At 40.7% G+C, this 15,000-nt stretch overlaps 1 protein-coding gene across 1 annotated transcript in view; it reads right to left on the reverse strand.

Moving 5' to 3' along the window:
- Window positions 1-575: 575 nt before the first annotated feature.
- Window positions 576-15,000, reverse strand: part of LOC138022002 (collagen triple helix repeat-containing protein 1-like) — a 198,301-nt gene continuing 183,876 nt past the window's right edge. Inside the window, exons 2-3 of the mRNA XM_068869032.1 lie at window positions 1,347-1,622; window positions 576-938 (exon numbers count right to left, since the gene is read on the reverse strand). Of these exons, the coding sequence (XP_068725133.1) occupies window positions 576-938; window positions 1,347-1,622 (639 nt within the window). The remainder of the gene's footprint in view (window positions 939-1,346; window positions 1,623-15,000) is intronic.

Below are 15,000 nucleotides of genomic sequence, written 5' to 3' on the forward strand. Positions count from 1 at the left end.
AAGACGCTCGCACTGGAATAACCGGTTTGACGAGAGAAAACAAGATTGACTAGTCCAGAAGCTCGGGCTGCGGCGGCTTCAAAGAGTTGACGCGATTCGGGCAGAGCCTATTTTTCTCCTCCTCAATAAAGAGAAAGACAAGAGGAGGCTCTGCTCGCAGGGTGGCTATTCCGGTGAACCTCATTTCAGAAGCCCTGGAGAGGGAGGGGGACTATAGCCCTCCACTTTTCTCCTACGGTGTTATTTTCTCCTAAAGCTCTACCCGTCTTCCCTCACACTTCCGTGACCCATAGCGAAACCACACAAAATTCGCAGAATTCGCAACAACCGTGAATTACTTCGATTGAGCAGTGACAATAAAATGACTTCATTTATTGCCAGTAAATTGTGCCCAACATTTTACACTTAGAATAGAATCTACATCCAGCAAAGGAAATCACTATCATGATGTAAGTCCTATCTTGGATCTTGAATGATAAACTATTAGTTTACTTGCCTTAAAAAATACCCGGACTAAAGCTACATGAATTAATTATGTTAGGACAGCTTTCAGTCTTGGATCCAAGAAAACTAATTTATTTCTGCGGAGGAGGCACTTCTTCGATCATTATACGGGTGACAGAGTTCCACCCGGTGTAAGCATCCGAACCAGCTTTCTTTCCAACGCAATCTCCAACATTGATCGCCACTCGCACAATCCCCTTGCCGATCCCCTCACAGTATCCTGCGATCTGCGTTGTTTTGTGTATGTTGCTGTCTGTCTTCCCTTGGTTAACGGAAATGTGCATAAGACCGTCGATTGCCAGAGGTTGACATTCCGCGTTATTGAAGGTAAAGAACCAGCGTTTGCAGCAGTCCAGACAAAAGGCAATTCTGTAGTCGCCATTAAACTCGACTTTCAAAGCCGACTTCTCTGAAAGCTTGTTGAAAGTGCACTCCTGAAAAAGAAAACTCCGTTAGGAATAAGTGTAACGTTTGACACCAGTTCATGTCAGCGTTATCGAAAGGTTTACGGGAATAAAAGCTGACGTTGTTTATAGCAACTTTGGGAACGGAAAAGATAAATGGCCAATTTTATTTAGTTTAAAAATGAACAATACATTGCTGCCCTAACCGGATGGACAACCTGATCAAGATTTTGGCAAATTTTACAGTCTTCGACTTTGTTCCACAATCACCTCCTCCTTCTTTAACAATGCAAGACTGTCACAGAATATTTCTTAAAATAAACGACAAAGCATTTGTTCAACCTTGCCCTAAATACGACAGACGAACACAGCATTCCGGCGCTGACTCGAATACCTATGCTTTTAACCCTCTTTGAAATTGCCATGTTTCTTTCTTACCTTTATCATTCCATTATCTTTGCCTTCATCAATGTTTTTCCATGCACACTGTTTCCAATTTTTCGGCATGGCCTGGAGACTGGGATCACCTTTGGGTCCTTGAGTACCCTGCTCTCCCTTAGGTCCCATAGGTCCCTTATCTCCGGGTGGTCCTGCTGGGCCTTTCTCTCCCTTGGGCCCATCTCGTCCACTGTAACCAGGGACACCAGGAACCCCTGGAACACCAGGTACACAACCCACTGTGCAAGCATTTGCCGATTTCGCATCAGGATCCACCTGATGTGTGTTGAAAAAGGAAAGACATAAGTAAGATTTATCTCGCAAACCTCTTGCAGTTCTTGGCAGATCTTTAGTCGTTAAAGTGAAATCGTGTTTCAGAATTACATCTGTAAATGATGCATCTGCAAAAATTGAAGAAACAGCACCGAACCTTTCAATGCAGAAGCAGCATAGCGCGCAAACGGTTTCTGAAAACTATGTGCTTTGGCCGAATCTTTTGCTGTTTCGATGCGCGAGCCAGTCGTCGCTATTATTTGTTTTGGGGGTTTAACGTGACGAAAACGGCAACAGGATCGTTACAAAGCAACATGTTTGGTGGAAAAAAAAAACACCTACTTTATATTCTTCAGCTGCATAAAAGACAGCACAAAAGGAAGAAAGTTCTAGTTTTGTGGAGAAAGTAATCAAACGTCAGCAATCTTTCTACATTTTGGTTCCAATTCACTTACATAGCCACACTCCTTTTTCTAAAAGCAAACGAAATGGAACATTCGCGATTCTTCGCCCTTGCAGTGCGTTGCTCAAATCTGCAGTTGTATTTTAGTCCACATATTTGTACGTTAAAATTAAAGGACCAAAACAAAAGACTTGTCATTGAGACGAGAAGGATTTTTGACACTTTCCTCCGACATAAATTTCAAGTTTGGAGCGAGTAGAAACTGAAAACAAAGAAACAAAGGGAAAAAAAGGATTAAAACTGCTTGCGGGCGCTTCTGAAATGCATGCTGTGGATTGTATGAAAATATTCTTCTTTAAAAACGTGCGAAGTAAAACTTGGTCTAGATTTTCACAATGCTTTCGTCCAAGATGGAATAACTCTGTGGCTGGTAAGATGAGAGAAATTTCGTGGTTGATAAATTTCTTACTCACCGATGCAGCTGCGGAAAACGTCAAGTGTGAGGTTGAAAGCATAACGAGCAAAAACAAGAAGTTCATTGTCTTTGAATACTTGCAAGGAGCTGATGGTGTCATGATGTGATGAATGAAAGGAAATATTTCAAAGAGTTGGTGCAGCTCATGTATTTTGATACAGGGTCGTGGATCTGGCATGGAGACTCTGGGCTTTACCAAACTACTCACTTTATATTCATTGTATACCTACGAGCATTCCACTTTCACTAAAGCCGGTTCTCTTCACAGGTCAACTTCCCAGATGTGTGTGAGGTTTCCTTTCCTCAACAGAGATGAGTTTTATATGAGTTTCGTTGCTATTTAATGGATAATTACTGAGATACATAGCATTATGAGAAATGATTGCAGCCGCTGCCTTCAATTACTTCTCATAATGCCATCTGCCAGTGCCGGAGTACTTATGCAAGCTGCGCATGCAAGCTGCGCATTGGATCCACACACAAGTAAACAAGTAGACAGTATAGAAGGTGTCAGGCAACGCAGAGCGGCAAGGTTTGTGACACGTTACTATGAGCGTAAGACTGGAACAGTCACACGGTTACTCGAGGATCTAGGTTGGTTACAGCTTAGCTAAAGGAGGTAGGAATCAAGACTGGGTAGCTTCGAGCGAAGAAACAGCTAATAACAAGACAATGCCATTCAAAGAAATTTATTCATCTTAGCAGTCGATCCCACACCTATAAATACAGCTTTGTAACAAGAACGATAAAGGATTGGAGCAATCTACCCATCGACGTTATTGGAACTAGGGACATTGAAGCTTCTCTTTTCAAAGAAACTATGGGAGGATGACTCTATTTATTTTAAATAATTTTATATATTTTATTGTTATTTATATATTTACTCTCCTTTCTTAAAACATCCACGGTGACGGGTGATACCCTTTGAGGGTTATTTATTTAGATTTTTAACTAGTTCAACTAAATGGTAGAAATGCTGCCGAGGGGAAGGGGGATGTTCAATTTATGCTTGCAATTTAACGATGACTGTTCGTGCGTGGAAATGAAGGGAGAATACAATAGGTCCGGTACAAAACTGGACCCCAAACTGACTTCAATATGCCGATGCTGTGGTTATCAATGATAAATGTTGTCACTATCAACGAAATGTACAGCAGCATGACTATCTATATGAGTGCAACACGGCGTAAGCATAAACGTAACTCCTTGTACTTGAACATATTCATTGCCGTGAATTAGGTATCTTCAATTCCCACGATCTGCGCCCGTCTGACCTTGTAGCTCAGTCGGTGGAGCAGCGGTGATCTAACCCGAAGGTCGTGGGTTCAAATTCCCATCCGGCTAATCAGAGTTTTTCTCTGTTCTTGAGTGGTCCCATTTCCATTGGTAGGGCCAACGCTCACATGGTTTACATGGGTAGAAAATAGCACCTCACATCACCCTCTCATATTTACGTCTATTAGATACACTAGTTTTACTCAGCCCAAACCTCAGTTTGGAAAGGCGATGAATTCTGCGGGAGGCGAAGCATTATTTGTGTGTGACACAGAGCTCTCATGATACTGATATTGTAGCAAAAATCGAAGGTAAACGCTTGCAACGTTTAGTCATTCCTGCCAGTGGTTAATTTTTTTTATCTACCGAGCTATAAGCGTCGTTTCCATTTTCTTTCTAAAATGGAGCAAAGATTTAGAACGCTAAGTACAGTTTTAGCTAGTTTTAGAATGCGGGAAGATTGAGAAAAGTCGGTTATCAGACGCCAGCCGCAGGAAATGGTCGTGGCTTTTGAAAGACTGAGCAATGGAAGAAGAAGAGAAATGAAACGGTTTTGAAACAAGATTCATGACAGTATGTTGCCTACAATTGTAGTATCCGACCGGTACCAGCTGTATCCGACCAGTTGAAAAATTATTTCAATCTTTACAACGCCCTTATTACTTTACGGAAAACGAAATAAACCGAAAGGAAACCGATTATTTAAGCTTTGAGGTTCAAGTTTTGGCGTGCTTCAAGCTTTAGGATCATTTGCAGAGGGCGCCATGCTCTTCAGATGATTGAAATTTTTATGATCAAAATTTACGCTTTCACTGCGCAGTATAACGATCGCTGTCGAAGTAAGCGTCTGTAAATCATGATATTTTTAAAGGAACCTTTCGATATTTGCAGTGAGTATTCTCAACAAATTCAGGCAGTTAGAACAATTTTCAATTCTTCCTGAAATGTACTGTTTCTACAATAACGGAGGCCAGAATCATCAACAAAATTTTCACAAAGCGTGCCCATGCAGAATACAACCAACGTTTTTGCTTACTGTGCAAAAATCATTGTTTTAGCTGCAGTCGTGATTAATTTCATATCATTAACTTTATTTGAACTGTTTGTAATGTAATTCTGATACAACTCAACTGACACTTTCTTTACTGATTTACCCACGCTTGGAAATTTTTATCTCAAATTCGGAAAAACCTTAAATAACAAGACCACAACCAGGTTTTCTGAGCCCGCGAGACTGAGCACCCCAGCAAACCGTTGTTTTGGGTAGGTACGTTATGTATGGGGACATATATTGTACCGTATACATTTTATGTAAGGTACGTATAACGCATACGGTCAGGAGCGCATGAGTAAGAGCTTGCCTCTCCCATACAAGCCCCATGAGTCAACCTTTGCTCGTATCTTTCTATTTTAGAACGCCACGAGTTCTTGGGCTCTGCACATACTGTTTAGAATGGCCAATCAGAATAAAGTTATTGAGGAACAAAGACAAAAATAGCAAAAACAATGTATGCAAATTGTGCAAATTGATGTAAATTGTTGTAAATGTGAGTCTCCTGCCAAAGGATTAGTTCTAAAAATAGAAAGATACGCGCAAAGGTTGAGTCAAGGATATAATGCATTGGGAAGGCTCCTAGTCATGGGCTCCTGATACGATACAATAATGTCCCCATACATAACGTGCCTACCCAAAACAATGGTTTGCTGGGGGTCAGCAACCTTGGTTCTGGTCATTGCTGTCCAAGGTCTTCCTCAAATTCGGCCAAGAAATTTATGTCCCCAGTTTCCAGTCTCCCTATCCGAAAATTTTGCTCGATCGCGGAAATTTCGAATTTTGGGCACAATGGCTCAACTTTCTTTGCTTCTAGCAAAGGCCTGGGTAGGAAAATGGTTTTTATCGGCAAACAACAGAATTCAATGCACTTCAAGCTTTGTTTGATATATAATGTGGCCTAGCTTACCACGTTCTTCGTTTTGTTTTTCGCCACCAAAAAGGCGTCATTTTAAAGGACATCAGAAAGAACTGCAGAACTTAGCACCGCTTGCAAACTTCAAAAGAAATCTTGCCAAATTTTCTAAGGTGCTTTATAAAGGAAAAGTGAAACGATAGAAACATAGAACAGGTATTTGCCTTTCTCTGGTGCGACTTCAACATCAGCGATACTATGATCTTATGTTCGAAAATTTGTTTCTATAATTCATATTTTCTCCGGCAGAATAATGGCCTGCTTTTCCAGACGGGGTCCGGCTTTGATGATCGATGAAAGCAAGAGGCGGAGGTCGTTTCGACAGTTTCAAAGAAGAGATAGAAGTATTATTGAAGAACCAGCTACTCAGAGAGATGGTAGTTGAAACAAAGACATGTCGAACAGTGGGGGTTTCACCACCTCGACAGTCGTAAAAAACGAGCACTTCTCACGCCGGGCTGCTTGATATGTCGGACCTAAGAAAGAAAACATAACCACAGGCGCCCCAAGCTCAGTGTGAGCATGGCTGACAAAAATATAAGGATTTGTATGAGAATCCCGATAAAAAGCTTAAGAAGATAATTGTATGAAAAAAATCTCAATTAAAAAGCCTAACCTTATTGCTATCGTGGATAGCTTCCTTCTTGTGTGGTTATTTTCCAGATCCGACGCGATTTGAGCCATTTCACAATTTCGTGGTTGTCAACGGTTATAGTAAAATCCCAAGGCTGGAGACAAAATTCTCAAGTGCCACCAATTTGACTCAAATATCCTTGGATAAAATATTCCCACGGTCACAATTTCACATCAGAATCAATTGACAAAGATTGAACTTTCATTTCAACCCACTATCAACGCAATAGCAGTCCAGCGAGCAACGTCAGGCGGTGAATATTGCAACGAAACAGCATACAAAGGCGGTGCTTTAGCACAAAAGTGGCCACGGCTTCGACCGTTGATAAAAAACTGACCCTTACCGGGGTGGCGGACCGTACTTTGTCAACCGCAAAATTTCTTTATTCCCCTGGGTCTACTGGCATGACTGCATTGACTCAGTCGTCCAATCACAGTCACGCCTCCTTCGTGTTGACAACACGAGTTCAAACACATTCGCGAAGGCGGAAAGCATTAGGTGCGGTTACACGGGGCACTTTTACCGCGGTAAATGACCCTCTTACCACGGAAAACTGCACTTAGTCCGTGTGACCGACATTTCCCAAGGTAAACCTCCTATGTTAAATTTCGGATACGTCAAAAAGATCAGTGGAAGCGCCCATGACATTTAACGTGGGAAGTTGGAAGGGTGTTTTGATGCCCGAGGCACAAGAGCCAATCGCGCTGCTGATGAAGTTGTGATTGAATTTCCCGCCAATGATTGCGTGAGATTTCGTTTTACCTCGGTAATCTTCACGGTATACTAAAACCCAAGTGTAAGGTACCACGGGATAATTTACCATGGGAAATGGCATTTACCATGGTGAGTGTAACCGCACCTATTGAAAGATGCAAGAATGAAAGCCGTAGTAAACAAACGTTTGCGCATTCCTGCCGCTTTTATTAGTTAATACGATTTTGTACGTAGTAGATCGTAACTGTATTTATCAAGCCTTCAAGAACTTAACATTAATTATGCATATAGAATTTGTTCCCGTTGTTTATCAAGCGCAATTTTTTTATTCCCCTGGGTCTCCCGACATCATCTACGGTAGACAGTCGGCACTCCAACAAAAAGCAAAAGCACGGAAACAAATCTTGCCATTTGTCACAACATACCACCCATCGGTGGTATGTTGTGACAATACGACAATGTGACGGTAATACTCATGCTAAACTGGGACTTAATACAAAATCAGCCTTTGCTGAACACTATCTTCAAGAATCCGCCCATCCTATCGTACAGAAGAGGTAAATCTCTTTCAGACAGGCTAGTTAAAGCTAAGTTATGAAGGCTACATTCAATTACAACTAAATCATGCAGGGAGTCCGTATAGGCCTGACTCTAATTCAGCCACTGAAGGCTACATTCATCCACAGTTAAATCACACAGGGACTCCGTGCAGGCCTGTCACTAATCTTTATCCATGATTGACTCAAGCCTTCAAGGAATATATATATTGACATGCAAATAAACTTTGTTCGCGTAGTTTTCTTGCTGCAAATATTTTGTGGCTGGACTTACTGAAGCCAGTGAAATTTAATTATTAGCATCTGAGAGAAAACACTCCCGTCGGAAGCGAGCGTGTTGCTTTCACAGCGCACTTTGCATTACTACCGGACACGGCCGGAAGCAGAAGTTAGAACAGAATTCTCAGTTTTTCACGATGCTCAGTTCGTAAGTCGAGTTTTTTCAAATTCTAATACCAAAGTACTTTGCAAGATCAAAGGGAGACAAAAATATCTCTTCACCGCCAAACGTTACGTTTAATTGCGTTGTTATTCCTGTATACTGGGTTCGCTGGTCAGATACTGGGTAGCCATCAGACATCTGTAGAAATCCAAATTTCACCACGGAAACGAAGGTAAAAACGCAAAGCTTGTTACTGGGTCAATCCAGTCAGAAAATGAGTTGAATTTTTCCGTTTCCCGTCTCGGGAAACTGGAAAAGTTGCGCAATAGGTCTTTTCTGTCACTCCCCTAGTCGGAGAGTCTTCTGCGTGTATTTTTGGTAGGTTTCAAGGGGCAATAAGAAAGGCGCAGATTTTATCCGGTGGACATAGAAGCATATTTAATTAACCTGCAATGGCGTTGAAGTCATTGTAACGCGAGTGGCGTTTTACTAGATCGTTGCAAGGGCTCGTTGTGAGCGTTCGTTGTAAGATTAGTCAGGCGTCTCCGGAGAGCCCGCGCTCGGTAGAGCGCGGAAATCGTTTCAAAACATTACGGGGTAGGGAGGTTTTGAGAGCACATGGTGAGTGAGTTCTTTACCTGTAAAGCGAGAGTTGCGACCGATTAAAACTCATAAAACCAGTTATGTTTATCAGTGTACTTGACTCAATCCGTGAGTTTATTGTCAGAAAAAACAGTTGCGTCAAAAGAGGCGAGTAATGGACTTCAACAACAGTTGCATCTCCGTATTGAAGTGAGCTGTATTTCTAATATTTTACTAACTGTGGTGTCATGTACAACACTGAAACCAAATGGGTTTAACAAACTCATTGAAGGAATGGGACGCCTTGAATGCATCTGAGTTTATTGAAGTCGCATCTCTGTTGTCTGGCTATTTATATTTATTTTGTACTCAACTCTGCACAGTCTTTAGCTGAAAAAAATAACTGGAAATGTGACAGTGAGGAATTATGCACCTATCAATGTAAATCCCGCAAAAAAAAGGGCGGGGGGAGGGGGGAGTGCGGGCAAGGGGTGGAGATTTTACAATTCTTAAAAAAAATTAATCAAATTCCCCAGAGTGGGGGAATGAACAAAAAACCCCCACCCTGGGGCAAAGAATTTAAACAAACAATACTATGATACTGTATAAAACAAATAAAAGAACATTTGAAACTGGGTATGCTCATGATTTATATGTTCAGCATAACAGGTTGGATCGGTAACCCGTAAAATGCTCTGACCTTGTGGTGGAATTCGATTTCAATTGGATGGGAACTTAAGGATAAAAACTCGAAATAAACAAATTATATCTGCTTAGATGACAGTTTAACTTAATCTTTAACCGAAGGAACTGTAACGACGGTATATAACTAATTAAATAACAGTTCGACTGTACTTAAAAGGGTAACTGCTCGTTGTCACACTTTTGTTGCGTGCCTTGCATCGTACTCGGGAGGCTCTTTTCACTTATGCCTTGTTCGCGGACATCCCATGGTTATTCCAGCAAGTAACAGCATAAAGACCCTGTAAAGAAGCTAATAAAAGGAGGTGATATTTTGGCTGTCCTTCCTCCCATGGAATTAACCAGAGCTTCATATTTTAGCTTTTTGTAGAAGAAGGTGACCGACCAAATGTGTTCTGCATCAGTAATCACACCTATGAGAAATATCATCGATGATCAGATTAAAGAAGCTGAAGGACTAGGGCTCACGGCAACCTCGTTGGCTGCTGCTTCTGTCACAGCCAGTTTTCGCATCGGCAGAAGATGCACTGGACGAGGCATTTCTCAACGTGCTGAAAGGATATTCTAATGATAACATCCACAAAAGATTGTCGGCCATCGTTTTCGATGAACAGTACACAGTAAAACATGGACACAAAAACGATAACGGTAAGTTGAAATCTAACCCTAACCCTAGCGAAAGATGAATTGTATTCCCGTCAATGTTTACCCAAGGCGCGGTGTAATTAGTTGCTAGTTGACATCAAACCCTTGCTCATGATTGGAAATTGGGTGTTGCAGGAGGTTTTTCGCTCCTTCTTCTCGCCCCTCTCTCCCTTTGCTTTCTCTTTTGACTTCGGTCCATGTTTTCCCGCGACCATTACATTCAAACAATCAGTCATCCCCGTGAAAAGAAGACTCTAAAATTCAACAAATCGCCTGTTATGTGGGCTAACATCGCAAGAATAAAAATGTGAATAAAAATTTCTTAAAATAGAAAAAAATGCCAATGTCAAACAGGGAAAAAAGGGCCATCGACGAACTGCAAATGTAGTAAACACACGGAAGTGATAACTTTGTGGGAGTCTTTATATTTATTGCACTGCACTACGTGTGGCAAGGTTGTCGGGAATAGGTGCCAGCGTGTAGGAAAGGTAATTTGTTCTTTAGTAATCGGCCTAACAGGGTTGATAGGATTTTTTTTCAACTATTGTACAAGTACATGGTGTTTAAATTAAAATTCAACCCGGATATTTTAGTCCCAATTATTCGGTCCAGGGCCTAATGGCCTCTCGAAACACGGCGCTGGACGTCTCTTGATTGAAAACAAACAGGTCGTTTTCACTCATTCCGAGCAATTACTGGTTTTCTTGAAACAAAAAAACATATACATGAATGAATAATATACAACATGAAGGCTTTGACGTCATTTGAACCCTAAATATGTCTAGAAATGCAAGTAGTTGCATGCATGCAGGTTCCAAAGAGCTTCACCAAGTGTTCCCTGGCTCTTCTCTCACACCACAATGTCACTGGTGTGTGGGAATGAAGTTAATTAACGACACAGAGGATCCCCCTTGTCTCTTCTCCTCAAGCAAAAATGAAAAGCTGCGTTTACCCTACCTAAGGGAAGACAGTAATACTGACACTTATCTCATTGTTGGTAATCGGTATTTGGTGATGTACGTAATGCAAGATTTCGTGTTGCGTTAAATATCAAAATTGGGTTGCGTAAAACTACCTGTAATTCTGGACATGGGTTTGTCTTCCCCATTTTAAGGCACCCACCTCTGATTGGATGACAAAAGGTCTAAAAAAAAAATTGGCCAACATATGGTTTGATTTAGAGAGAAATTCGAAAATCGATTAAAGGTTTCTTTCATTACCAGCTTCGTTAATTTTAACGCCGTTAAATAATAAAAACACACAAAATACTAATACCCTCAAACCAATAGACCATGTAATGATGATTTTCAATTTTTGATATTCAGAAAAACAGAAATCATCCTTTTTGGTCTTTCACATTAACATGATTTAGCGACGAAGATCTATCTTAGTTAAGATTTCCCTTGCTTCAGATTTTATAAAAATAGAAATGTGACAAGATATTCCAATATTTCTTAAAGAAGCGAACATGCAAAAACCAGCTACAAAACTGGAACATCAAACTTCAAAATCAAAAATTGAAAAACGGGACAAAATGGGTGAGGGGAGGGGACGGCAACACCAGAAGCACCAACAGATGGCAGTACCAACAGCGGTAATTGTTGCTGTGAAAATGCTCCTTTATGTGTATTGAGCAACATCTGGAAGTTTCGTCGGCGAACAACCAAGATGGCGGTAACGATGCGTGCATAGCGTGGAGAAAATGTGCGTGGAAAACTGCAGCGGCATTTCTGTACAACCTCCCACATTATTGTCCGTACATTTTGTGTTTGCGTCTTTGGGCACTTCCTGTGTTGCCGTGCCCTAACCTCACACCTATTTCGTCCGGTTTTTCAATTTTCCTATATGCAGAAATCAACAATTTGATTGTGAACTTTGAGTTGCAGTTTTGTAACTGGTTCTTGCATGTTACTTTCTTTAAGAAATTTTGGCAAATCTTGTCATATTTTTATTTTCATTACACCTGCAGCAAAGGAAATCTAAACTAAAATAGGGCTTCGTCGCTTATGTGAAAAGCCAAAACAAAAGAGAATTAAAAATTCACCAATGCTTTCTGCTTTTCTGAGCATCAAAATTTTAAAATCAAGATTTTCAATTTTCTATTTTGATTAAAATTGAATGGAAGGAAGGTAAACGGACCTGTCATCATCTAAGACAAGACAAGCGGTCGACCAAGGTCAAGGGCCGAGGTCAAAGGCAACCCGAAGGCTCCTTTTTCTTTATGCTTCTACTGTAACTTGCGGCGTCAGCCGTAACTCACAGCAGGGGTGGGCGCCACTCCTATCCCGTTGCATACACAACTTGTCCCCATTAGTACTGGTACTCATTTTACCCACGACGAATGTGAACTTTGGAGCGTACGGCGATGGTTATCTCTAGAAGGTCACCCATCCAGTAGATAACCCAGCCCAACGGGGCTTAACATTGGACACCAATCGGAGAACAATGCCGACCCATTGAGCCAACCGTACGTTGCAGAAACGTTAGTCAGTCTCATACCTGCCGAAAGAAAAAAAAAATCTAAAACAAGCCGTTATCAGAAAAGATGTTTATTTTTTCAGCAATCAGTTACAAGTCTCGTTGCACGGCACCGCTGTTCAGCAGCTAGTTAGATGAACATGGTTGGTACATTTTAGCTTTGATGACATAAACCTGGTTGGCCCACGGTCCACCTTCGCCATCGGACCTACAGGCCGCAGATCCGCCGTACTTGTCGAAGGTCTGGTCCGCTGTAGCACTGGCTGCGCACCATCCTCCATTTTGTACTGCAAACATCTTGTATCCTTTTCTCATTGCAGCCACGGTGCACTTGGCAATGGCGTTCTTTCGAGCAACATACGATCCATCCAGAATGGAATCTTTTCCTTCCAATGATTGGATGGCTCGATTGGAGGTGTCTTTGAAGCAGCCGATGGTTTCAAAACCTGATGGAAAGTCAATCTTAATATTTACTATATTGCTATACGATTTTGCAAGACTATGGCACAACATTACAATGGAAATATAAAAGAAAAGTCCGCAAAAAAAAATTGCTCGTTCGTGAGTGTTATTTGAATTTCTTTATTGTTATTCAACCTTAAACCGCTTACAAAAAGTAACCGATCTAAACAATCCACCAAGGAAAACGGAAACCGCAAAAAGGAAAACGTTCTGAAAGTTGGACGAGTACCTATTAATTCGGAATTGTGCGAGAATATCAAGTGAATTTTTTATGTATTAAATGCAACAAAAATTGCTAGACCAATTCTTAAGAAAAAAAGACTTACAAAAACGTCAGTAAAGCTATGAACGACCTTTAATCCAGGTTTGAGTATTGTGTTTTGTAGAGTAATTTGTCATCATTTTTTGTTAAGTTATGCCCCTCCTTGGAATTAAAAGTACAAAAATTCCTCTCGGTCACCTTTCTTTTGTTTATGCCCCTCTTATTGCAATTGGCGTTGCATTACTTGCCATACAAGAGTACAAGTTGAAGATTACAGTTTTTACTGCATATGTCCAATCATAATGGAGTGATCCTCTTGAATGTATTCTTAATAAATGGGAAATAGCAAAGCAATCAAGTGTCTATTTGAATAGAACCGTTTATTAAATATAGAGTATTTCTTGACTGGAGCGGTGGAATTAAATCTTCTAAAATGCCATGCAACATAACCAGATTTTGCAAAAGCAACATGTTTACGACAATAAACTGTTTTTTTGTAAAAAAAAAGTCACATAAACTGTACAAAACAATTGAAATAATTGGAGCAGAAGGCAAGTTGCCATTCTAGTTCTTATCTACAATTTCATGACAAATTTGTACACTGTTAAAGCCCGTCGGAACAAATACGACCATGCAAATTCAGTGCTTGATAAAGATGAAGTATACACTAGTCCTTCGTCCTAGTTCATTAAGCCTTTTTTCCACAATAAAACACTGCATTTTATTCTTTGTGCATTTAATAAACACTTCTTTGGCATTTTACCTTTGATGACATAAACCTGATTGGCCGACGGTCCACCTTCGCCATCGGACCTACAGGCCGCAGATCCGCCGTACTTGTCGAAGGTCTGGTCCGCTGTAGCACTGGCGGCGCACCATCCTCCATCTTGAACTGCAAACAGCTTGTATCCTTTTCGCATAGCAGCTCTACCGCACTTTGCAATGGCGTTCTTTCGAACTTTATACGATCCATCCAGAATGGAATCTTTTCCTTCCCATGCTTGGATGGCTCGATCGGAGGTGTCGGTAAAGCAGCCGATGGGTTGAAAACCTGATGGAAAGTCAATCTTAATATTAATTTTATTGCTATACGAAGATTTAGTGATTTTTTTCCTGATACATTTAGCTCGTTTCTTGAGGAGGGATTTTTTTGAAATCTTCCGTTCACATATGAAAGACTTTTAATTCAGGTTGGAGTTATGTTTTTTTTACTATCATTTGTCACATTTTTTGTTTAATTTTGATCGTCGTTGGTATTAAAAGTAGAAAGATTCTTCTTGTTCACTTTTTGCTGTTTTTTGGCCGTCTTAGTCGCGCGCCATTAGTTGCCATAGTAATTAATCTAATCTAATCTAATCCAATCTAATCTAATCTATCTATCTATCTATCTATCTATCTATCCGGGCTATCTCAGTATGGATTAATCTTCTTGATTGTGTTCTTAAAAGTGGGAAATATCAAAGCAATCGAGAGTCTCTCTGAAAAGAATCGCTTTGTGAATATAGAGATCTCTCGACTGGAATGGTGGAATCAAATCTACGACAAAAGTATTTTGAAAATGCCGTGGAGAATGATCAGCAAAAGCAATATGTTCACGAGAGTAAGCTATTTTACAGTCGAAGGTATCAACGTGACCACTTTCGTAAGCGTCCAGTTCTAGTTACGACCACGAATGGAAAACCCCGTTTGAAAGGTCACCTTATAAACATTCTTATCGTTTTTAAGCTCCCGTAAGTGACCACTCTGTCTCCTTTATGTATGTCAACACTTAAATGAAAAAAAACAAAAAAACAATCCACTGCGCTGATTTGAAAGAATGTGCTAGACCTGTACCAGCCTCTCT

The sequence above is a fragment of the Montipora capricornis genome, chromosome 10, assembly GCF_036669925.1.
Source record: "Montipora capricornis isolate CH-2021 chromosome 10, ASM3666992v2, whole genome shotgun sequence".
NCBI lineage: Eukaryota > Metazoa > Cnidaria > Anthozoa > Scleractinia > Acroporidae > Montipora > Montipora capricornis.